A 25,212-nucleotide genomic window follows, 5' to 3' on the forward strand; every position below is an offset into this window, starting at 1 on the left:
GTTCTGTATTATGTCATTCTGTATTATGTGTCATGTTTTGTGTGGACCCCAGGAAGAGTAGCTGCTGCTTTTGCAACATCTAATGGGGATCCTAATAAAATACCAAAAGGCAAAAGGTGGCTTTTTGAAGAATCTCAAATATAAACTATATTTTGATTTGTTTAACACTTTTTCGGGTTACTACATGTGTTATTTCATAGTTTTGATGACTTCACTATTACTCTACAATGTAGAAAATAGTAAAAATAAAGAAAAACCCTTGAATGAGTAGGTGTTCTTAAACTTTTGACCGGTAGTGTATATATTTGCAAACAAATGTATGGGGGATTGGAAGTGATGCAGACAATTACATTGATGGAAGCTACAATCTATCTGCAATATTAAAGCTGATCTACCCCCTAAATTTAGAAAATGTTGTTTCTGACATTTTCGGACTACTAAACAATCATTGATTTAGAACCATGGAGAGTTACCGCAAGTCGCAAACAAAACAGTACTATAACTGTGAGGTAAGTTTCAAACAAGCCTTTCCATTGCTGAGAGATTCTGGGAATGACAGGTGGATGAAGAATGATACTTAGTTTTCTAGAAACGGCTCGGATTTATTAGCCACAACTCGAAGATCCTCACATTCGTGAACTAGCATAACAACAGCTGTTTAGCCAAGGTACAGTGGCTCCAGTAGAACATCTACGGTGAGTCAAAAGGAACACAACAATAACTCCCAGGGGCTACATAACAATGTTATATTCAATGGTTGCCTCAAGTTTGCATGTGGTGGCCTTATCGGTATGTGCTTTTAGCCAACTTGCTCAACTATATCATTGTCGATGATAGTCAGAGGTGTTTGCTACTGCACATACAGATCTGAGACCAGACTACAGCAACAGAGAACCAACACAACGATATTTTCCGAGGATGACGTTAGATTGCACTCACTTTTCATCAACAGACTCTCGAAAACCATGAGCAATTTACGTGTTAATATATTTTAACAATGCCATGTGTGAAACCCATTAAGATGAATTAAAACTTTGTGAAATTTGACTTTACTCATAAAAACACTATTGTTCAAAAGCTATGCGTGGGATATGGATAAAATGTGACAAATTCCGTCAGAGTAAATATGGTTTAATAAATGAATTAGCTTCATAAATAATGTCTGTAATGACATTTTAGGGGACAATAAGCCTGAGCGTTGTCAGGAAATAGTTGATGTATGAGTTTCATGCCTCAGCGGTTCCTCAAAATGAATAGGCTTGGGAAGATAGCTGGGGCCAGCAACCAGCCTATTTCCTAGAATTATCTACTTGTTGTCAATTTGCACAGTGGAATTACACATGCAAATTGAACTGCCTGCACAAACACCACTTGGAGATGATAAAAACAAATTAACAAAGGCTATAGAAGGAAGATTTATTTCACTGGCTAACCCAGGTCAAGCAATACATGTATTTGATGATTGTGTGTACCCAATTTTGGTGTAATTATATCAGCAAATTATTCTTTGTAATCTTATAATTTTCCCACAACCTTCTCCTTACACACAAAATTAGCTTCCTCCGTATCCTTGCAGAAAACAATTATTCTTAATACCCTGTCGGATAACACTGCATAATCAGATTTGCGCCTCATATTTTTCAGTTTTAGATACAACGTTCAAAGTGGCTGACTGCTATGTGTGGAAGGTCAAAGGTTAGGTGATAAAGTATAACTGACTGGCTAACGGCACACACACGGATCCATATAGGGTAAGTCAGAATATGAAAATATATATAATCGCCTCTTAACATCATCCCTCATCTTTGGCAGGAAATGATGAATCCCTGGACCTCCACGTTTGCTATTAGATATCTCATTTACTTTGTACACACAGTGCTAATCTGCACTAATGAATTCTGCCACCCCAAGCCAGATCGAGATTACTTAAAATTATTACCACTTCCACAGATATGCCTTTCCTCATTTGAGGCTCAATTTGGTGAGCTCGCAAAAACAGTCTGTCACACTAAGATACTAATAATTAGGGGTTTAAGATGATTAGTTTATCTCTCTGCACTTACAGTACTGCTGCCTCTTATCCACCATGGCCAAAACTTAATAAGAGACTCCAAGTTTAAAACAGCCAACTCCAAATTACCAAGAAATTATGGAAATAATGAGCTGGAGTACATGCCAAGGAGAGAGAGAGACAGCTCAGAGAGACAATAATTCAACTGTGAAATAGAACACAAAGTCTGGTAATCAATACAAAATAATTCAAGCTTCTACTGCCATCATGTTATTAAATAATATTTACCCTGACTTTGTGGTTCCTCGTTTACCTTCAGAGTTCACCCTGCTTTTTTCCATTGCATTGTCACATAAAAAATTCAATGGGTAATAATTCTGAGTGAGTGATAGCAGCTAATGGTAGCATATTTAAGGGGATAACATAGAGATTTCACATTTTCAGAATGACATTTTAATATACTAGGATAGCATAAGCCCTATCACCCTGGTTTATTTTGCACATTACATTTCTATTTAAAGTGGAGTAGAGAATATTTCCCACAAAGGGCGCAGGGAGGTCAAGGAGATTACTGAATCATTCACCTTTGTTTTGATTGAGGGTCACCTTTAAGGAAGATCTGGGTCATTAGTTGTGACTTTCACCCTGTCATGCATATTTGGACATCTGTAAACAATAATGTTCGCTGTCTAGCAATCAATATAGTCCAGAGAGAATATGCACACATTTATTGTTGTCAGCCACATCCTTCCATACAATTGAAACAAACATCGTAGGCAACATTTTTCATATAGACATAATTCATGTAGATTATTGGTTTGGCAATCACTTGCAACTAAAAAAGACTGATGTGATTTACTGAATTAGCAATTTAAGGGTAGATGTTCCTTTGCCAATGCCAAGGGCTATACAAGATTTGCATGCTAATCATTCTAATGATAATGCAATGCCTTCAGCTGTTTGAATAAATTGTGAACCATTGGTCACAAAATAGAATACTTATCTTCCTGAGAACATGGCATAAATAACAGATTTACTTGCCAGTTGTAACAAACCACTTATCTACGATTACTAACACTGTATAACTTCCTTGGCGATACTGTTGGCTGAATCTAAATTATTTTTACTTGAATTTCTAGATCGGGAAAGCCAAATAGTTATTACCCTTATTGGCAAACCAGTGAGTGTAGCTTATGCTTTTGTTAAACAGTCAAAAATCGGAATAGAGTAAACCTAGTGTCTTAAACATAGTGTAGGCTGCTGCAACTCGCTGTTGGCTGGGCTCCCCGCTTGTGCCATCAAACCCCTGCAACTTATCCAGAACGCTGCAGCCCACCAGTGTTCAACCTTCCCAAGTTCTCCCACGTCACCTTGCTATTCCGCACACTCCACTGGCTTCCAGTCGAAGCTCGCATCCACTACGAGTCCATGGTACTTGTCTACGGAGCAGCAAGAGGAACTTTCCCTCCCTAGTTTCAGGCTATGGTCAAACACTACGCTCCAACCCGAGCACTCCTTTCCGCCACCTCTGGTCTCTCAGCCCAGTCGAAGCTCTTCTCTGTCCTGGCACCCCAATGGTGGAACCAGCTTCCCCCTAAATCTAGGACAGCAGAGTCCCTGCCCATCTTCAGAAAACATCTGAAACCCTGACTCTTCACCCTATCATCTGAACCCTCCCCCCAATAAATAAATAAATAAATGAGGCCTTTTGTGAACTAACCCTCGCACTTTCCTTTTTTTCCACCTTACTAGCTCTGACTTTGCTGACAGATACTTTGAGGAAAATGTACTTACTATGACTGTGATATGTGGCTGTCCCACCTTGCTATCTTAATTTGAATCCACTAACTGTAAGTCACTTTGGATATGAGTGTCTGCTAAACTACTTTTAAAAAATGTTATGTACTGACCTTTTGAAAAACACAATAGCAGCAAATGTCTTTTAAAATCATGGAATACCAACACATTTATGGTGGTTATCTCCCTATAATTGTGTTAATTCTGAGAGGGACAATCGTTCAACATCTCAGCAATAATTTGAGTTGCGCAGCGCGACTGTAATAAAGACGACCTGAAACGCAACCATCGGCTTTAGTGCAGCGATAGAACAATTTTCATTGGTAGAGACTATATTGTTTTTCCCAATCGGAGTAGTTGTTTTGCAAGAGTCACAATGTCCACCAGGAAGTGAAAATGTTTACAACGCTTCAAGTAGTTTTCGATGCATTTTTAAAATATCAGTTTGACTAACACGTTTTATAAACCGAGTTGCTGTTGATTTGCCATTCTCAAGATGTATAGCGGACTTTTACCGAAAGGTCTGAGCGATGCAGAAATTAGTTCAGATGATGAGGACGACCAAGGACAAAGTGTAGTTGCAAATCAAGAAAAAACGTTAGCCTCAGACAAATGTCGTGCAGTTCGACTTTCGCGTGGTCTTAAGGAAAACGTTGGGACACTTGTAGACACAAGTTCTTCCCATATACAGCCCGTCGTAGAACATGACAAGTCGTTGGACTGCTTACCCGGGATTTCCGAGGAGAAGTGGCAAGTATGTCACACATGTTATGCCTCCTAGTCAGGTGTTGCATATCAAGCTAACGTTAGCTAGCTAGCGATGTTGCCTATATACTCTATAGCATCCCCTACTACTTTTGGATAGGCAGTCCATAAATGATGAAACCTGCATGGAAAACAATAACGTGTTATAACAAAATGGCTGCATTGCTTGGCTATACCACTTATTCCCGTTTCCCAGGATCAGCGCCACTTTCAAAAAGCAAGTCCAATGTGGATAAGCTACTCATCTTTGTAAAGCTACATTGTATGTTTTTCTACCATATACACATTACACACAATTCATGCTGAAAGGGTTAGGGTAAATGCTTTTGTTGCATACATTGTTGTTGCTTAAATGAATGGTTACACTTCATGTTCTTTTAGAGATTTAAAGAGCTACAGAAGAAAAAAGATGAGATTAAGAAGATGAAGCTCCCCAAAAAAAGACAGCGGGGAAAACGACGACATAAGAAAGGTCAATTGCACTTATTTTTAACCACTGAAAAGATAACGATCTTTGCCCTGGTCAGATGTAACCGACTTGACCTATCCCAGGAATAATGGAAATGGGAAAAGAAGAGGGTTCATCCTGTGTCCAAATTCTAAGTGTCACATGACCCTAACGTTAGTGTTTTTGTTAAAGTTCTGTGTTCCTTTGTCCTTGTTAAATAATTTTTTTTTAATTATAATTGAGTTAGTCTTTTGTCTATAAAAGCTGAACTGGAATGGATCTGAGTGGAACATAATTAAATAATATACAATTCCATTGAAATTTACTGAAAGAAATAGTCAGCCAGTTGTTTTGGATATGATCACAGTGTATGTTAATATTTCTGAGGTCATGAGTTATGACACAATACTACGGACTGTAAAATTGGGTGATTTTGGAGTTTACAAGATTAATTTCTTTGTGTTTCATGTCACTAAACAGATGATGAATCAGGGACTAAGAACATGGAATCAAACAATGAAAGGTAACGTAGACCTAAATGTATCACAAAATCTGTTCAAACATAGTTCTATACAGTATTCCACTAACTACTAAAGAGTCTTCAAAGGCTTTGTCCCGATTTTCCACCATTCTCCCAAAAGTGCGCATTAGAGCTTGCACACTTTCTTGCACGGAAACTCCCTCCAGCCAATGCTTAGGCTACACCAATCCTATGCTTTAAATCCATGACAGGGAGTGTCCAAGTGCACACTTATGGAAAAGGGTGGAGAATCGGGACATAGCCTTGTTATTGGTGTAGGCCTATCTGAAAGCCTATTCTACCCGGGCATTCCAAAAATTTGATTGGTACTTAGCACCCATTTATAGCCTTAACATATGCTGTAGTCTTGTTCTGAACCGATAATAAACATGAACACTCTTTCTCCTTCGCCAGAGAGCCTCAAGCTGAGCATGACAAGCATTGGGATGGGCTGACGCAGTACTTTGGCATCAATGATAGATTTCAACCCCCTGCCTGTTACAAGCCTGCTCCCAAGGTAAAAATAAAGTCTGCCTGTGTCTAATGCCATCAAGTTATGGCAAAAGCATTGAACATGTTCTGTCTTTCCATATCCATGCGTGTGTAACTTCTTATTGTTTTATTAAATGTGACAGGCGGCTTAAGAGGTTTCTAGACTCAAACCTGACATTGTGTAAAATATAAAAGATTGTGTTACGTTTTAATGATGAGATTACCTTAATCTTGACATTGGGATGATTCTCCATTCCACTTTTTTTTTGGTTGAGATTAAAGTAAGATGTAGATTTGCTCTAGAGAGAAGTGTCTGTACTGAATGTCTATACAGATACCTGACAGCTCCTGCTCACAGTGTTACTGTATGTGGAAAGCTCAGAGTGCACTCAGTACATGCACAATAACATTAGGCTACTCAACGTGTGAGAGGCTAATTATTAGACTCATGGATCTAGCCTACATGGATATGACTCTAGTCTACATAGCATTAGCCTACATTTTGATGAAAAGGTGTATAGAAAATGTCATCACAGACACTTGCCTGCTTTTGTTTTAGTGTCTCTCACCCTTGTTTGTGTGTGTCCTAATAATAACCCTAATAAGAAACTCTTGGACAAATGAGTTAATTTCTTACTTGAATACATCTGTGTACTTGATAAATCTGGTGTAATAGAACAAAAAAGAGACAAACATATTTTGATATGTAAATTGTCGTGTAAGCAAAATAATGTATATATATATACTGCTCAAAAAAATAAAGGGAACACTAAAATAATGAAATGAAATAAAGAATGAATGAAATATTCTTATTAAATACTTTTTTCTTTACGTAGTTGAATGTGCTGACAACAAAATCACACAAATTATCAATGGAAATCAAATTTATCAACCCATGGAGGTCTGGATTTGGAGTCACACTCAAAATCAAAGTGGAAAATCACACTACAGGCTGATCCAACTTTGATGTAATGTCCTTAAAACAAGTCAAAATGAGGCTCAGTAGTGTGTGTGGCCTCCACGTGCCTGTATGACCTCCCTACAACTCCTGGACATGCTCCTGATGAGGTGGCGGATGGTCTCCTGAGGGATCTCCTCCCAGACCTGGACTAAAGCATCCGCCAACTCCTGGACAGTCTGTGGTACAACGTGGCGTTGGTGGATGGAGCGAGACACATCCCAGATGTGTTCAATTGGATTTAAGTCTGGGGAACGGGCGGGCCAGTCCATAGCATCAATGCCTTCCTCTTGCAGGAACTGCTGACACACTCCAGCCACATGAGGTCTAGCATTGTCTTGCATTAGGAGGAACCCAGGGCCAACCGCACCAGCATATGGTTTCACAAGGGGTCTGAGGATCTCATCTCGGTACCTAATGGCAGTCAGGCTACCTCTGGCGAGCAACTGGAGGGCTGTGCGGCCCCCCCCACATGGAGGGCTGTGCGGCCCCCACACCATGACTGACCCACCGCCAAACCGGTCATGCTGGAGGATGTTGCAGGCAGCAGAACGTTCTCCACGGCGTCTCCAGACTGTCACGTCTGTCACGTGCTCAGTGTGAACCTGCTTTCATCTGTGAAGAGCACAGGGCGCCAGTGGCGAATTTGCCAATCTTGGTGTTCTCTGGCAAATGCCAAACGTCCTGCACGGTGTTGGGCTGTAAGCACAACCCCCACCTGTGGACGTCGGGCCCTCATACCACCCTCATGGAGTCTGTTTCTGACCGTTTGAGCAGACATATGCACATTTGTGGCCTGCTGGAGGTCATTTTGCAGGGCTCTGGCAGTGCTCCTCCTGCTCTTCCTTGCACAAAGGCGGAGGTAGCGGTCCTGCTGCTGGGTCGTTGCCCTCCTACGGCCTCCTCCACGTCTCCTGGTAGCGCCTCCATGCTCTGGACACTACGCTGACAGACACAGCAAACCTTCTTGCCACAGCTCGCATTGATGTGCCATCCTGGATGAGCTGCACTACCTGAGCCACTTGTGTGGGTTGTAGACTCTGTCTCATGCTACCACTAGAGTGAAAGGACCGCCAGCATTCAAAAGTGACCAAAACATCAGCCAGGAAGCATAGGAACTGAGAAGTGGTCTGCGGTTATCACCTGCAGAATCACTCCTTTATTGGGGGTGTCTTGCTAATTGCCTATAATTTCCACCTGTTGTCTTTTCCATTTGCACAACAACATGTGAAATGTATTGTCAATCAGTGTTGCTTCCTAAGTGGACAGTTTGATTTCACAGAAGTGTGATTGACTTGGAGTTACATTGTGTTGTTTAAGTGTTCCCTTTATTTTTTTGAGCAGTGTATAATAGTGTATACTTTGCCCTAATTCAATTGGAAGTTCTCGTAATGCTTATTTGGAGTGTTATTTAAATTCTGTTTATCTGAAAGAACCATCAAATGTCGTTTTTGCTCTGTTTTTGCAGCAAAAACGGTTTACTTTGAATGGATATGATATATTTAACAAGAAGCTCAATTAAATGGAACTTGTGAAGTCAACATAACAAGAAGGCCTTGCTCCTCCATTTTCAAACATTCTCATTAGTGATCAATGTCATTTACATATTGACATTACATTAAAAAATGGTAGGCCTAAGTCAATTACACGCTCGGCATTTAGAATCTATTTGGGTCTTTCTATAAACTACGGTACCAATGAGAATTTCCTGCGGTGGACAACTTGTTACAGCTGTTGGTAAGTCATTGATAATAATCTGAAAAACAATTTAATGTGATTACATTAAGATATAGGGGGGAACATAGCCATGTTCAATCAAATTCATGCTGGTTTGATCAATCGGAATCTATGCTTCAGGACTGTTTTGATCACGCGGACTGGGAAATGTTCCGGGTTGCCTCTGAATAGTGTCAACACACTGACTCTGTGACTTGGTTCATCAGAAAGTCCATAGAGGATGTGGTTCCTACTGTGATGATTAAAACTAATCCAACCAACGTAAGGCAATCAAAGAGGCAAAACGACAGTACAGGGACCAAAGTGGAGTCGCAATTCAATGGCTCAGACACAAGACGCATGTGGCAGGGACTCCAGACAATCATGGATTATAAAGGGAAAGCGAGGCCTCCCGAGTGGCGCAGTGGTCTAAGGCACTGCATCACAGTGCTAGCTGTGCCACTAGAGATCCTGGTTCAAGTCCAGGCTCTGTCGCAGCGGCCACGACCGGGAGACCCATGGGACTGCGCACAATTGGCCCAGCGTCGTTAGGGGAGGGTTTGGCCGGCAAGGATTTACTTGTCCCATCGCGCACTAGCGACTCCTGTGGTAGGCCCGGGCGCAGTGCATGTTGACACGGTCGCCAGGTGTATAGTGTTTCCTCCTGACACATTGGTGCTTCTGGATTAAGCGGGCATTGTGTCAAGAAGCAGTGCGGCTTGGCTGGGTTGTGTTTTGGAGGACGCACGGCTCTCGACCTTCGCCTCTCCCGAGTCCATACGGGAGTTGCAGTGATGGGACAAGACTGTAACTACCAATTGGATACCACGAAAAAGTGGTCAAAAATAAATAAATAAAGGGACACTCCTGGACAAGCTAAACATCTATTTCGCCCGCTTCGAGGAAAACAACACTTTAGCCGCTGACGTGGGCCCCCGCCGCTCACGAGGACTGTGTGTTCCCGATCTCCGTGACCGACGTGAGTAAGACATTCAAGCATCTTAACCTTCGCAAGGCTGCCGATCCAAACGGTATCCCAAGCCGCGTCCTCTGAAGAGTGCAGACCACCTGGCTGTAGTGTTTACGGACATATTCAATGTCTCCAAATGCCAGTCTGTTGTCCCCACTTGCTTCAATATGCCCACCATTGTTCCTGTACCCAAGAAAGTGAAAGTAACTTATCTTAATGAGCAGTGTCCCGTATAAGGACCATATCACCTTATCCGACACCCTAGACTCAGTACAATTTGCATACTGCCCCAACAGATCCACGGATGACGCAATCACCATTACACTGCACACTTCTCAATTCAATCAACATTACAGTGCACAGTTCTCTATCCCACCTGGACAAGAGGAATACCTCAGCATTCAACACCATAGTGCCCTCCAAGCTCATCACTAAGCACAGGGCCTTGGGTCGGAGCCCCTCCCTGTGCAACTGGGTCCTTGACTTCCTGATGGGCTGACCCCAGGTGGTAAGGGTAGGCAACAGCACCTCTGCCACGCTTATCCTCAACACGGGGGCCCCACAGTGGTGCATGATCAGCTCCCTCCTGTACTCCCTGTTTACCCATGACTGCGTGGCTACGCACGTCTCCAACTCAATCATCAACTTTTCTGATGACACAACAGTGGTAGGCCTGATTACCAACAACGGTGAGACAGCCTACAGGGAGGAGGTGAGAGCCCTGGTGGAGTGGTGCCAGAATAACAACCTCTGCTTCAACATTATCAAGACAAAGGAGATGATTGTGGACTACAGGAAAAGCAGGACCGAGCACTCCCCCATTCTCATCGACGGGGCTGTGGTGGAGCAGGTTGAGAGCTTCAAGTTCCTTGGTGTCCACATCACCAACAAACTAGAATGGTCCAAACACACCAAGACAGTCGTGAAGAGGGCACGACAAAGCCTATTCCCCCTCAGGAAACTAAAAAGATTTGGCATGGGCCCTCAGATCCTCAAAAGATTCTACAGCTGCAACATCGAGAGCATCCTGACTGGTTGCATCAATGCCTGGTACGGAAACGTCTCGGCCTCCGACTGCAAGGCACTACAGAGGGTAGTACGTATGGCCCAGTACCCCACTGGGGCTAAGCTGGCTGCCATCAAGAACCTCTACACCAGGTGGTGTCAGAGGAAGGTCCTAAAAAATTGTCAAAGATCCCAGCCACCCCAGTCATAGACTGTTCTCTCTATTACCGCATGGCAAGCGATACCGGAACACCAAGTTTAGCACCAAAAGGTTTCTTTAACAGCTTTTACCCCCAAGCCATAAGATTCCTGAACAGGTAATCAAATGGCTACCCGGACTATTTGCAACCTGCCCCCCCAACCCGTTTTATGCTGCAGCTACTCTCTGTTATTATCTATGCATAGTCACTTTAACTATACATTCATGTACATACTACCTCAACTGGGCCGACCAACCAGTGCTCCCGCACATTGGCCACCCGGACTATCTGCATTGTGTCCCACCACATGCCAACCTCTCTTTTACGCTACTGTTACTTTCTGTTTATCATATATGCATAGTCACTTTAACCATACCTACATGTACATACTACCTCAATTAGCCCGACTAACCGGTGCCTGTATATAGCCTCGCTACTGTATATAGCCTCGCTACTGTTATTTCTCACTGTCTTTTTACTGTTGTTTTTATTTCTTTACTTATCTATTTTTTACTTAAAAATTCCACTGTGGGTTTGGGCCTGTAAGTAAGCATTTCACTGTAAGGTTGAGGCCTGTAAGTAAACATTTCACTGTAAGGTTGAGGCCTGTAAGTAAGCATTTCACTGTAAGGTTGGGGCCTGTAAGTAAGCATTTCACTGTACTTGTTGTATTCGGCACACGCGACAAATAAACTTTGATTTGATTGTTTGTGTGGGAGTGTCAATATAGTGTGAGTGTGTGTATATGGTTAGTTTATATAGTCTAGTGTTATTTTATTAGGATCCCCATTAGTTGCAAAAGCAGCAGCTACTCTTCCTCAGGTCCACACAAAACATGAAACGTTACATAATACAGGACATTAATAGACAAGGACAGAACTACGTCATATTTTATGTAGCCTACATATCAGTACATACACACAAACTGTCTAGGTCAAATAGTGAGTGTGCGTAGGGTCAGTGCAGATAGTCAATTAATGGTACCTGAACTATTTAGCAGTCTGGCTTTTTAGCAGTCTTATGGCTTGTGGGTAGAAGCTGTCCCTGGGCCTGTTGGGTCGAGAGCCGATGCACTGGACGGTAAAAGAGCAAACAGTCTATGGCTTGGGTGGCTGGAGTGTCTGACACCGCCTGATATAGAGGTCCGGGTGGATGGGAGCTCGGCCCCAGTGATGTACTGGGCTGTCTGCACCACCCTCCGTATTACTTTGTGGTCAAGGGCGATATATTTTCCACACCAAGCGGTGATGTAGCCAGTCAAGATGTTCTCAATGGTGCAGCTGTATAACCTTTTGAGGGTATGAGAGCCCATGCCAAATCTTTTCCGTCTCTTTTACGACACTCTGTGTGGGTGTATGTGGACTATGTTAGGTATTTGGTGATGTGGACGCCAAGGAATTGAAGCTCTCCACCCGCATCACAACAGCCCCGTTGATCTGGATGGTGTCGTGCTCTTCCCCTTTTTCCTCCTATAGTCCACAATCAGCTTCTTGGTCTTACTGACGTTGATGCAGAGGTTGTTGTCCTGTCGCCACACTACTAAGACCAACTCCCTCAGGCCTACCGCCGTCGTGTCGTCAGCAGACTTGATGGTGGTGTTGGAGTCGTGGGTGAACAGGTAGTACAGGAGGGGACTAAGCACACACCCCTGAGGATCCCCCATGTTGAGGGTCAGCGTGGCGGAGGTGTTGTTGCCTACCCTCACCACCTGGGGCCGGCCTGTCAGAAAGTCCAGGATCCAGTTGCAGATGGAGGGTCCCGAGCTTGGAGGGGACTATGGTGTTGGTCGCTGAACAGTAGTCTGTGAACAGTATTCTCAGTATTCTCAGTTATTTCCCCTCTTGTCCAGGTGGGAGAGGGTTGTGTGAAGTGCAATTAGATTGCGTCATCTGTGGATCTGTTCGGGCAGAATGCGAATTGGAGTGGGTTTAGGGGGTCTTGAACAGTGGTATTGATGTGTCATGACCAGCCTTTCAAAGGACTTCATAATTACAGATGTGAGTGCCACAGGGAGATAGCCATTTAGGCAGGTTACCTTGGAGCTCTTGGGAAGAGGGACAATGGTGGTCAGCTTGAAACATGTTGGGATTACAGAGTGGGACAAGGATAGATTGAAAATATCTGTGGAGACATTTGCCAGCAGGTCTGCGCATGCTTTGAGAACGTGCCCTGTTATTCCATCAAACCCGGCAGCCTTGTGATTTGTTAACCTGTTTAAATGTTTTGCTCACATCGGCCACGGAGCGCTAGATCACACAGTCATCCTTAACAACAGGGGCTTTCACGCAAGTCACAGTGTTAAATTCTTAGAAGCGAGCATAGGGCATTTAGCTCGTTTGGTAGTTCTGCATCGCAGGGCAACTCATGGCTGGGTTTCCCATTTGAATGCGTTATTGTCTGCAAGCCCTGCCACATACAGTGGGGCAAAAAAGTATTTAGTCAGCCACCAATTGTGCAAGTTCTCCCACTTAAAAGATGAGAGAGGCCTGTAATTTTCATCATAGGTACACTTTAACTATGACAGACAAAATGAGAAAAAAAATCGCATTGTATGATTTTTTTAATGAATTTATTTGCAAATTATGGTGGAAAATAAGTATTTGGTCACCTACATACAAGCAGGATTTCTGGCTCTCACAGACCTGTAACTTCTTCTTTAAGAGACTCCTCTGTCCTCCACTCGTTACCTGTATTAATGGCACCTGTTTGAACTTGTTATCAACAGTCACACTCCAAACTCCACTATGGCCAAGACCAAAGAACTGTCAAAGGACACCAGAAACAACATTGTAGACCTGCACCAGGCTGGGAAGATTGAATCTGTAATAGGTAAGCAGCTTGGTTTGAAGAAATCAACTGTGGGAGCAATTATTAGGAAATGGAAGACATACAAGACCACTGATAATCTCCCTCGATCTGGGGCTCCACGCAAGATCTCACCCCGTGGGGTCAAAATGATCACAAGAACGGTGAGCAAAAATCGCAGAACCACACGGGGGGGGCTAGTGAATGACCTGCAGAGAGCTGGGACCAAAGTAACAAAGTCTACCATCAGTAACACACTACGCCGCCAGGGACTCAAATCCTGCAGTGCCAGATGTGTCATATGGTCAGATGAAACCAAATTATTACTTTTTGGTAAAAACTCAACTCGTCGTGTTTGGAGGACAAAGAATGCTGAGTTGCATCCAAAGAACACCATACCTACTGTGAAGCATGGGGGTGGAAACATCATGCTTTGGGGCTGTTTTTCTGCAAAGGGACCAGGACGACTGATCCGTGTAAAGGAAAGAATGAATGGGGCCATGTATCGTGAGATTTTGAGTGAAAACCTCCTTCCATCAGCAAGGGCATTGAAGATGAAACGTGGCTGGGTCTTTCAGCATGACAATGATCCCAAACACACCGCCTGGGCAACGGAGGAGTGGCTTCGTAAGAAGCATTTCAAGGTCCTGGAGTGGCCTAGCCAGTCTCCAGATCTCAACCCCATAGAAAATCTTTGGAGGGAGTTGAAAGTCCGTGTTGCCCAGCAACAGCCCCAAAACATCACTGCTCTAGAGGAGATCTGCATGGAGGAATGGGCCAAAATACCAGAAACAGTGTGCGAAAACCATGTGAAGACATACAGAAAACGTTTGACCTCTGTCATTGCCAAAAAAGGGTATATAACAAAGTATTGAGAAACTTTTGTTATTGACCAAATCTTTCCACCATAATTTGCAAATAAATCCATTACAAATCCTACACTGTGATTTTCTGCATTTTTTTTCCCCCTCATTTTGTCTGTCATAGTTGAAGTGTACTTATGATGAAAATTACAGGCCTCTCATCTTTTTAAGTGGGAGAACTTGCACAATTGGTGGCTGACTAAATACTTTTTTGCCCCACTGTACGTCGAGCGTCGGAACTGATGTAATAGGATAATTGTCCTTTCGCATGTTTAATGTCTCGTCGGAGGTTGTATTGGGCTTGTATGTGTCCCGTTCCTTGTAAGCCTTTTGTTCTTTAGTCCAGCGCGGATATTGCCTGTAATCCATGGTTTAGATACGTTCTTGTAGTCACTGTGGGGACGACATCGTCTATTTTTATTTTACCTTTATTTAACTAGGCAAGTCAGTTAAGAACAAATTCTTATTTTCAATGACGGCCTAGGAACAGTGGGTTAACTGCCTGTTCAGAGGCAGAACGACAGATTTGTACCTTGATTTGTACCTAGCTCGGGTGTTTGAACTTGCAACCTTCCGGTTACTAGTCCAACACTCTAACCACTAGGGTACCCTGCCGCCCCATGCACTTATTATGGTGTTGAATGCTGAGCTATAGTCGATGAACAGCATTCTTACATAGGTATACCTCTTTTCCAGATTGGATAGGGCAGTGCGATGGCAATATGCATCTTGACATTAGAATGAGAACACATTACTTGACATCCAGCATCATAACCATGTCATAATATATCATAACATCTGACATAATTTGTCATAACCTATCAAAATATGGTCATCACTGTCATGACCCATATATTTACACCTGTTGTGACATATTATGTTATTTTATGGCTGGCTATGACACTTACACAGGAGTGTCAATACCCACATGGATTCAAACGTGTTTTTTCCCTGCCAGACGTTTCCTTCCTTTTGTTGTTGTTGTAATACATTCTTTACAGTCATGTTTTTTCCATCACATTTTAAATAACTTGTAGACTCCAACACCATCATTAAGTTTGCTGGCGACACAACAGTGGTATGCCTGATCACCGACAGTGATGAGACGGCCTATAGGGAGGAGGTCAGAGAACTGGCAGTGTGGTGCCAGGACAACAACCTCTCCCTCAATGTGAGCAAGACAAAGGAGCTGATCGTGGACTACAGGAAAAGGCGGGCCGAACAGGTCCCCATTAACACCGACGGGGTTGTAGTGGAGCGGGTAGAGTTTCAAGTTCCTTGGTGTCCACATCACCAACGAACTATCATGGTCCAAACGTACCAAGACAGTCGTGAAAAGGGCACAACAAAACCTTTTCCCCCTCAGGAGACTGAAAAGATTTGGCATGGGTCCCCAGATCCTCAAAGGGTTCCACAGCTGCACCATCGAGAGCATCATAACCGGTTGCATCACCGCCTGGTATGGCAACTGCTCCTCATCTGACTGTAAGGCGCTAAAGAGGGTAGTGTGAACGGCCCAGTACATCACTGGGGCATAGCTTCCTGCCATCCAGGACCTATATAATAGGCGGTGTCAGAGGAAAGCCCATAAAATTGTCAGAGACTCCAGTCACCCAAGTCATAGACTGTTTTCTCTGCCGCTGCACGGCAAGCGGTACCAGAGCACCAAGTCTAGGAACAACAGGCTCCTCAACAGCTTCTACCCCTTAGTCATAAGACAGCTGAACAATTAATTAAATTGCTACCAGACAATTTACATTGACCCCCCCCCCCCCTTCCTTTTGTACACTGCTGCTACTCGCTGTTTATTATCTATGCATAGTCACTTCACCCCCACATACAAGTACAAATTACCTCACCTAACCTGTCCCCCCACACACTGGCTCGGTACCGGTGCCCCCTGTATATAACCTCATTATTGTTATTCTTATTGTGTTACTTTTTTATTATTACTTTTTATTTTAGTCTACTTGGTAAATATTTTCTTAACTCTTCTTGAACTGCATTGTTGGTTAAGGGCTTGTAAGTAAACATTTCACGCTAAAGTCTACACTTGTCGTATTCGGCGCATGTGACAAATAAAGTTTGATTTGATTGGGCTAGTTGCATGTCTGACATCAACGTGTGCGCAATTACAATGGTAATTTAAGATGGTACATTTCAGACAGTTTCATATAACATGGACTAGTTGTCAAGTGTGTTTATGGGATAATGGAATGTTTTGCCTTGTGTGGTGGGTTTTGACACTGTCATAACCAGCCATAAAACCAGCCATATTTTTCACAACCGGTCTAAATGTGTCATGACAGTGTTATGACCATGTTATGTCAGGTGTTTTGACGTATTATGACATGGTTTTGACCGTGTCATAACGTGTCATGGCGCTGGGTGTCAAGTGTTACCTAGAATGACAAGATAGTAGCCTAGAGGGCATTATTCACAATATGAACTGGTGATCAGGTTATGAAATGACATGACAAATACATTGTGGTGTCCATTTTACTCTACTCCTGCAATTTTAAAGGATATAACTCCTTGTCCTAGGTCTATGCTGTTGTTAGGCAAAGTGATTTGCCAATTTGGCATATTCACTGTTATTCCTGTCAGGACACATGTGGAACTGCATTTATAAAAAATAAAAAAATGTTTGAACCATTTTGAAATGTTGATCCCAATGTCACACATTGAAAACCCATTTACAACATGTTTTATTTGGAACATGAACATTTCCACTTTGCCAGCAAGTAGACCACTGTAAAGTTGTGGTAGAGGTAGATTTTATTATTGGTTTTTCTGTAATTATTACTATATTGCCATATCATTATTAGGCTCAGCTTGCTGTCTTTGTCCAAATTCATTTGAGGGATGAGTGCGTCTATAAACAACCGGAGTCCTTGAATCATTCGTATGAAGATGCTTCCGAGAGGGCTCCCCCCTAATTTAAAATGGTCTTGCTTTCATGTGTTCTGTGAAATTATTGACGAAATGATCTTAACTCTACTTCTTTGGATAGTCTCCTTTTTTGGGGGGAGAACCACCCCTGCCATCAGTAACCAGGGGCATCTTTGCTCCCTCCTCTGCTCCAGCCTGTAATGGAAATGTGTAATTAAAGAGTCACATTTATGTTTGGTAATCTCCAGTAGCATTTTTTGAAGATTTCCCCACTAATATCCAATCAAAAAGGTTTTCATTTGTGAAGGAAAATCTACATATTTGTAGTAATAGCAATCATATTAAAAGTAAGGCCCAGGGGACTTTTTGAAGTTACTCTTTGATTTCCCTCCCCCCTTTTCTATTTCTAAATCACTACATTTTCCCCTTCTCTCCAGTCCAGCTTAGAAAAGAGCATAGAGAGCGCCATCGCTGAAGGGGACTTTGGGAAGGCGGAGGAGATGAGCGACAGACTCGCCACTCGAGAGGTATGTTGTACCGATAAGAGATCTTTGGGGCGCTCCCGCTGTGACAAATTGAACTAATGGATCCGTGGCCATTTCTTCCTGCCAAGACATAGGGGAACAAAAACACACACAGGCACCCGCAATTGAGAAGTCCTGCAGCCCTTTCCCATTGAGTTAATGGAAAGCCCTCCCCCTTAGTTTTGGAGTTCGGCAGTGTCAAAAGCACTTTTGGCTTAGTTTTTTAATGAAGGGCTACATTGCTTTCAAGCCAACTGTTAAAACATTCTCAAGGTGCGAGTTTCATACCTTTGAAGTGCACACGTCCCTAAATGCACTGCCTGCAGTTTCGAAACCACTCGTCTTGGCAGGCATCGGGGATCAAGCGGTTTGAAGCTAATTTAGCAGAAAAAGTTGCCCACACACCCATAATTGTGCTTAAGAAGACATCGCTACTACTTTTCATAGTTGGCTATTGCAGTATGTTCAATTGTCACAACTTGAATTGTATTAAGTGAGAGATGTGATGCTCTTATAGAAGCCCTGATATTAATGATACTTTTGAAAAACTAGATGATTTACTTTTGAATTCAGAAAGGATGTTTGGGGAATTTTTTGTTGTTGTTGACACTTCTCTGTTTTCTCAATGACATTTAAATCAGCATTGAAAAAAGGCGCAAGTTTAAGTTTGTTCCGCCTGAGTGAATCTGACCACAAGTCAGAGACCACTATGATGACACACCAAATGTGGTTGATGGATTGTGGGAAAAGAGCAGGAATGGGCTTTTGTAGGCTACAGTCCAAGCCAATTGGAGACTGTTGTCGGCATCCAAAGGTTATCCAATTTTAATAAACGCTTGGAGGTAAAGGATGACAGCGGTGGTGTAGTCTACGGCGATACGGATATCACTTATTATTGATATCTACATAGCGCATTGATGTGAATCACACTGCTGCTCTCTCATTTAGCTATTTGCGCCTTACAGATTGTGGTTGTTGTGGATGGCTGTTCACAAATCTCAACGTGTATTTGAACACAATAATGGTTGAATTCAAGAAGTTTAAGCTGCCTATCAATCATTGTTTTTGTAACCGATGGACAGCCTGTGAAAAATGCGCTCTTGCAACAGCTGTATAGTGTGGATCCCAGCCTATGGAATAAAAGTGGGGCTTTTGTTGCTCAATCTAATTGATACTGATGAAAAAAAATCCATAGGCCTAAAGGACACGTGCTCAAACTTGCACAAGTTGACTTAAAGGGACAATCTGTAGTTGCTACATCCATTTTTGGATTTATAAATCTATAAATAATAATATATACTACTGTTCAATAGTTTGGGATCACTTAGAAATGTCCTTGTTTTTGAAAGAGAAGCAAAATAATGTCCATTAAAATAAAATTGATCAGAAATACAGTGTAGACATTGTTAATGTTGTAAATGACTATTGTAGTTTAAAACGGCAGATTCTTTATGGAATATCTGCATAGGCGCACAGAGGCCCATTATCAGCAACCATCAAACCTGTGTTCCCATGGCACGTTGTGTTAGCTAATCCAAGTTTATCATTTTAAAAGGCGAAATGATCATCGGAAATGCAATTGCAATTGTGTTAGCACAGCTGAAAACTGTTGTTCTGATTTAAAGAAGCAATAAAACTGGTCTTCTTTAGACTAGTTGAGTATCTGGAGCATCAGCATTTGTGGGTTTGATTACAGGCTCAAAATGGCCAGAAACAAAGACCTTTCTTCTGAAACTCGTCAGTCCTATTCTTTTTCTGAGAAATGAAGGCTATTCCATGTGAGAAATTTCCAAGAAACTGAAGATCTCGTACAACGCTGTGTACTTCTCACTTCATCATGGTTACTACATGATTCTATATGTGATATGTCATAGTTTTGATGTCTTCACTATTATTCTACAATGCAGAAAATAGTAAAAATAAAGAAAAATCCTTGAATGAGTAGGTGTCCAAACCTTTGACTGGTAGTGTGTATATATCCATTGATTCTTGAACAATGTAACTTATAAATTCCTCATGTGCTTAGTTCAACTGTCACACTCCATGAGAACCCAAAATATAAGCTCAATCAGTCCTCCATGACAACAAAGTAATAAACAACAGAGTAGTGCTGGCTAATAAGTCCTTAGATTTAGGGTCATGCTCAGGTAAAACAATTTGGCTAATCTATACTTCCATATTTCCAAGTCCTGTTCTTGAAGATCAAGGGGTATAACATTGATTGGAATGACTAGAATTCTGTTAACTTTGGTTTTTAATGTAAATTATATAATTGAATCTTATTATTATATGTAGTAGAGAGTGATGGGTTAGGAGAAGCCTACATAACCAACCCATAAAGTAAAATGTAACATCATATGGCCAGCTATGTAAACTTTAACATTGATTTATCCTGCAATAGATGTTGTTCAATTTGTAACATTTCTGTCTTCTAATGCCTCTTAAGTGGAAAGTAATCTAAAAGTAACGGAATGTAATCCGATTCCGTTACTGAGTTTGGGTAATCCAAAAGTTACGTTACTGATTACAATTTTGGACAGGTAACTATTAACTGTAACGGATTACATTTAGAAAGTAACCTACCCAACCCTTATCATTACAGCATACACGTTTCAGGCTGTCAGCCATGTACAGTGTCTTCAGAAAGTATTCATGTCCCTTGACTAACACTGAACCCAAACCGGCTACGTGCGTGCGCTATCGTGCATAAATGTATTTTGTCCCCCTACACCAAACGCGATCACGACACGCAGGTTCAAATAGCAAAACAAACTCTGAACCAATGACATTAATTTGGGGACAGGTCGAAAAGCATTATACATGTATGGCAATTTATCTAGTTAGCTTGCACTCACTAGCTGATTTGTCCTGGGATATAAACATTGAGTTGTTATTTTACCTGAAATGCACAAGCTCCTCTACTCCGCCAATTAATCCACATATAAAACGGCCAACCGAATCGTTTCTAGTCATCTCTCCTCCCTCCAGGCTCTCATCTTTGAACTTATATGGTGATTGGCATCTAAACTTTCATAGTATTACCACGACTACCGGCAAAACTGTTTGTCTTTCAATCACCCACGTGGGTATAACCAATGAGGAGATGGCACGTGGGTACCTGCTTCTATAAACCAATGAGGAGATGGGAGAGGCAGGAATTTCAGCGCGATCTGCGTCAGAAATAGAAAGGAGTTCTATTTTAGCCCTTGGCAACGCAGACACTCATTGGCGCAATAATTGAATAACATGGATTTCTAAATGTATTTTGCGACGTGTCTGGTTGGCATGTTAATCCACATTTTGTTGTGTTACAGCCGGAATTCAAAATGGATGATTTAAATATTTAAAATGTGTTTTTTTCACTTTGTCATTATGGGGTATTGTGTGTAGATGGGTAAATAAATTGAAAAATGAAATGCAAAAATATGTAATTTACATAAGCATTCACACAGCAACTTCAGCTGTGAGTCTGGGTAAGTCTCTAAGAGCTTTCCACACTTGGATTGTTCAACATGAATTTATTATTTTCAAAATGATTCCAGCTCTGTCAAATTGGTTGTTGAACATTCCTAGACAACCATTTTCAGGTCTTGCCATAGATTTTGAAGTAGATTTAAGTCAAAACTGTAACTCGGCCACTCAGGAATATTCACTGTCTTCTTGGTAAGCAACTCCAGTGTAGATTTGGCATCGTGTTTTAGGTTATTGTCTTGCTGAAAGGTGAATTCATCTCCCAGTGTCTGGTGGAAAGCAGACTGATCCAGGATTTTGCCTGTGCTTAGCTCGTTTCGGTTTCTTTTTTTATCCTGAAAAACTCCCCTATCCTTAACGATTACAAGTAGTGATGCACCGATATGACATTTTTGGCCGATATCTGATATTTTCCTTGCCCAAAAAAACCGATACTGATGACTGATATTATACTTTTTTGTGTCCTTTTAAGTATTCTAGTACAGTTAAATAGTTAACACACACATGTACGTAGTGGTCTAAGGCACTGCAGCTCCGTGCAAGAGGCGTCACTGCAGTCCCTGGTTCAAATCCAGGCTGTATCACATCCGGCTGTGATTGGGATCCCATAGGGCGGCGCACAATTGACCCAGCGTCGGGGTAGGCCGCCATTGTAAATAAGAATTTGGTCATAACTGCCTTGCCTAGTTAAATAAAGGTTACACACACACACACACTGACCAAAAAGTTATTTTGTTGGCATTTACGTATGTCCCCATTACCAGTAAAACATCATCAAAACCTATTTCTTTCACTTACTTGCTGTGCTGTTTCGTTGTTCAGTCGTTTCATTCTCAACCAGGATTTCATCATACATGTCAAGCAGTGAAGGTTCAGCTCTGTTAGTCAGTTGTTCGAATGGAGCTTGCTAGTGTGTCCATGTTTCCAAGCTTCAAACATGTTCTCAAATGCCATTAAAATTGTAGCAGCGGTATGACAACCAGCACATTCATGAGAATGAAATACGACTTTCCTCAGTACAAAATCCTTGAAAACTAACTGTGCTCAGACTCAGCATGCTCATGGGGCTTATATCACTGGTCCAAATGTCAGTCGTGAAGGTTAGTAGCAGTGATGCTATTACTGTGTATCTCCGGAAGGGGAACAGCTGAAAAATAGCGCACTTGGCAGTGTGTATCGGTGCTTGAACAGTCGGCGAAAGCCAACATCACCCACAACAGAGAAGGGTTGATTGTCAAGGGAAATGAATTCCCTTATCTTGGCTTTAATGGATTTCACCTTTTCAGTTTTCTCGCTGAAATATTCTTACTCTTTCAAATGAATGCTCACCTTGTTGACTGCTCGATCCACACAGCAGACATTGTGGGCTAGGTTAGGAATGCTGTGTTGCACGTGTAGCAACACATGTACCTACGTTATATAGGTATGCACGTCATCTTTGACATCGGTTTTGCACATCAGCGTTAAACTAGACCTCAGGCCGATGTCAATGTTGGCATTTTTAGCTAATATCGGCCGATTCTTCACCGATATATCGTGCATCCCTAATTACAAGCATACCTATAACATGATGCAACCACCACTATGCTTCAGTAATGTGTTGTATTGGATTTGCCCTATACATAACACTGTATTCAGGACAAAAAGTGAATTCCTTTGTTACATTTTTTTTAGTATTACTTTAGTGCCTTGTCGCAAACCGGATGTTTTGGAAGATTTGTATTATAGGCTTCCTCCTTTTCACTCTGTCAATTAGGTTAGTATTATGGAGTATCTAAAATGTTGTTGATCCATCCTCAGTTTTGTCCCATCTCCCATTATTTCATAAAGGTCAAATAAAAAAATTGCCACTGAACTCTAACTGTTTTAAAGTCACCATTGGCCTCAGGGTGAAATCCCTGATCAGTTTCCTTCCTCCCCAGCAGCTGAGTTAGGAAGGAAGCCTGTATCTTTGTAGTGACTGGGTGTATTGATACACCATCCAACATGTAATAACTTCACCATGCTAAAAGGGATATTCAATGTCTGTTTATTGTCTGTTTATTGTTATTTTACCCACCTACCAATAGGTACCCTTCTTGGTGAGGCATTGAGAAACCTACCTGGTCTTTTGGCTGAATCTGTGTTTTGAAATTCACTGCTCGAATGAGGGACCTTACAATTATCTGTAGGTGTTGGTTACATAGATGATGTAGTCATTCAACAATCTTGTTAAACACTATTATTGCACACCGAGTGAGTTCATGCAACTTATTATTATTACTCCTGAAGTTATTTAGACTTGCCATAACAAAGGGATTGAATACTTTCAATTTTTATTCATTTGTAAACATTTTGAAAAACATAATTCCACGTTGACATTATGGGGTATTGTGTGTAGGCCAGTGACGAAGGAAAAATCTAAATTGAATCCGTTTTCAATTCAGTCTGTAACACAACAACATGTGGAAAAAGTAAAGGGGTGTGAATACTTGCTGAAGGCACCGTACCTAAAGCTTTGTTCAGGTAAACATTTGAACTTCAACAAAAGTTAGGCCCTGCACGCAAATCATGATGCTTTTTGTACTCTATCAAACATTAACCTGGTTGTCTATTAAAAATGTTGAAGAGGGACACGCGCAGTAAGGGATTTGATTTTACATGCAAGCAGACTGTTTGTTGAAGGCTGATTCTTGTACCCAGCATAATATAAAACGGACTATAAAATACGATAATGCAAGTGGTCAAAGTAAAGATTCGAAAAATTGAATGACTTGCTTTGTTGATGAGAACGTGGCACCTGTAGTTCCAGAAAGCCTCTTAGAGCACTAGTGGATTTGGGTAGAATTAGCGGAGGTTCTTCGCCTATCTGTCACCTCCCTTGTGGCTTGCCAGGAACATGAAGGATGGGCTTGACAGCAGTCTGGCAGCCATAGCTCACTCTGTAGCTGTGTTTACCTCATGATGAGAACAGTGAATTGACTGAAGTTTTGGGGGGACAAAGTATCAGAAGGAACTATCACAGAAATGGTGAGACGGACTGCGTTCATTGTTCTGTATCTCTTGTTTGTTTATTAGGCCATTATTAGCCTGATGGAAATGTTTTCTACGTGATAATGAAAGCTGATGACAACTGACCTACAAATTCCACCTACTTCATCCAGTACCGTGAATGAGTAGGTCATTGATTGATATTTCACCATTAATTCTACTGTAGTATGTTAACTATGTTGTACAGAAGTGGATACGGATGTGTAGGCTTGGGCGGTATCCAGATTATCGTACCTTCATACCGACCTTGTGCCATACGGGGATATTCGATAATACTGGCAGAAGTACATGTAAAATCCCACATTGAATGCTAACAATCGCATTATGAACATTCTATACACTTTCTGACCTAAACTATTTTCAGGACAGACAACCCAGCTCGTAAAGTTATAGACGTAACTCAAAAATGCTACTCATAGTTTGCTGCACGTACAAAACAAATATTACACAGCAAGGCTCTTGGTCCAGGAGGGGATTCTCAGCGTTACCGGCAAGCAAAACTCAATTTTTGAAAAAGCTATCTAGCGAACTAGCTACTAAATTAGCGAATCAAATGGACAACTGCAGAGCATTTAGCACATTTTTAGACAGTTCACTTAATAGTTATAAGATATCTAGCTGGCAAAATCTTTGTTGTGAATTCGACACTCGAACTAGATCAACTGGGCGTGCTGCACAACAGTGAGTGACTCACAAGGCTCCGTAAACAAACACCACGTGACTGGGTACTACTGGTAAGCTTCAT

General features: G+C 41.9%; 1 protein-coding gene across 1 annotated transcript in view; it reads left to right on the forward strand.

Moving 5' to 3' along the window:
• Positions 1–4,130: 4,130 nt before the first annotated feature.
• Positions 4,131–25,212, forward strand: part of LOC109889779 (protein FAM204A-like) — a 36,149-nt gene continuing 15,067 nt past the window's right edge. The window contains exons 1-5 of the mRNA XM_020481489.2: positions 4,131–4,562; positions 4,955–5,045; positions 5,502–5,544; positions 5,956–6,058; positions 17,880–17,969. Of these exons, the coding sequence (XP_020337078.1) occupies positions 4,305–4,562; positions 4,955–5,045; positions 5,502–5,544; positions 5,956–6,058; positions 17,880–17,969 (585 nt within the window). The 5' untranslated portion in view covers positions 4,131–4,304. The remainder of the gene's footprint in view (positions 4,563–4,954; positions 5,046–5,501; positions 5,545–5,955; positions 6,059–17,879; positions 17,970–25,212) is intronic.

This window comes from Oncorhynchus kisutch, linkage group LG4 (assembly GCF_002021735.2).
Source record: "Oncorhynchus kisutch isolate 150728-3 linkage group LG4, Okis_V2, whole genome shotgun sequence".
In the NCBI taxonomy this organism is placed as follows: domain Eukaryota; kingdom Metazoa; phylum Chordata; class Actinopteri; order Salmoniformes; family Salmonidae; genus Oncorhynchus; species Oncorhynchus kisutch.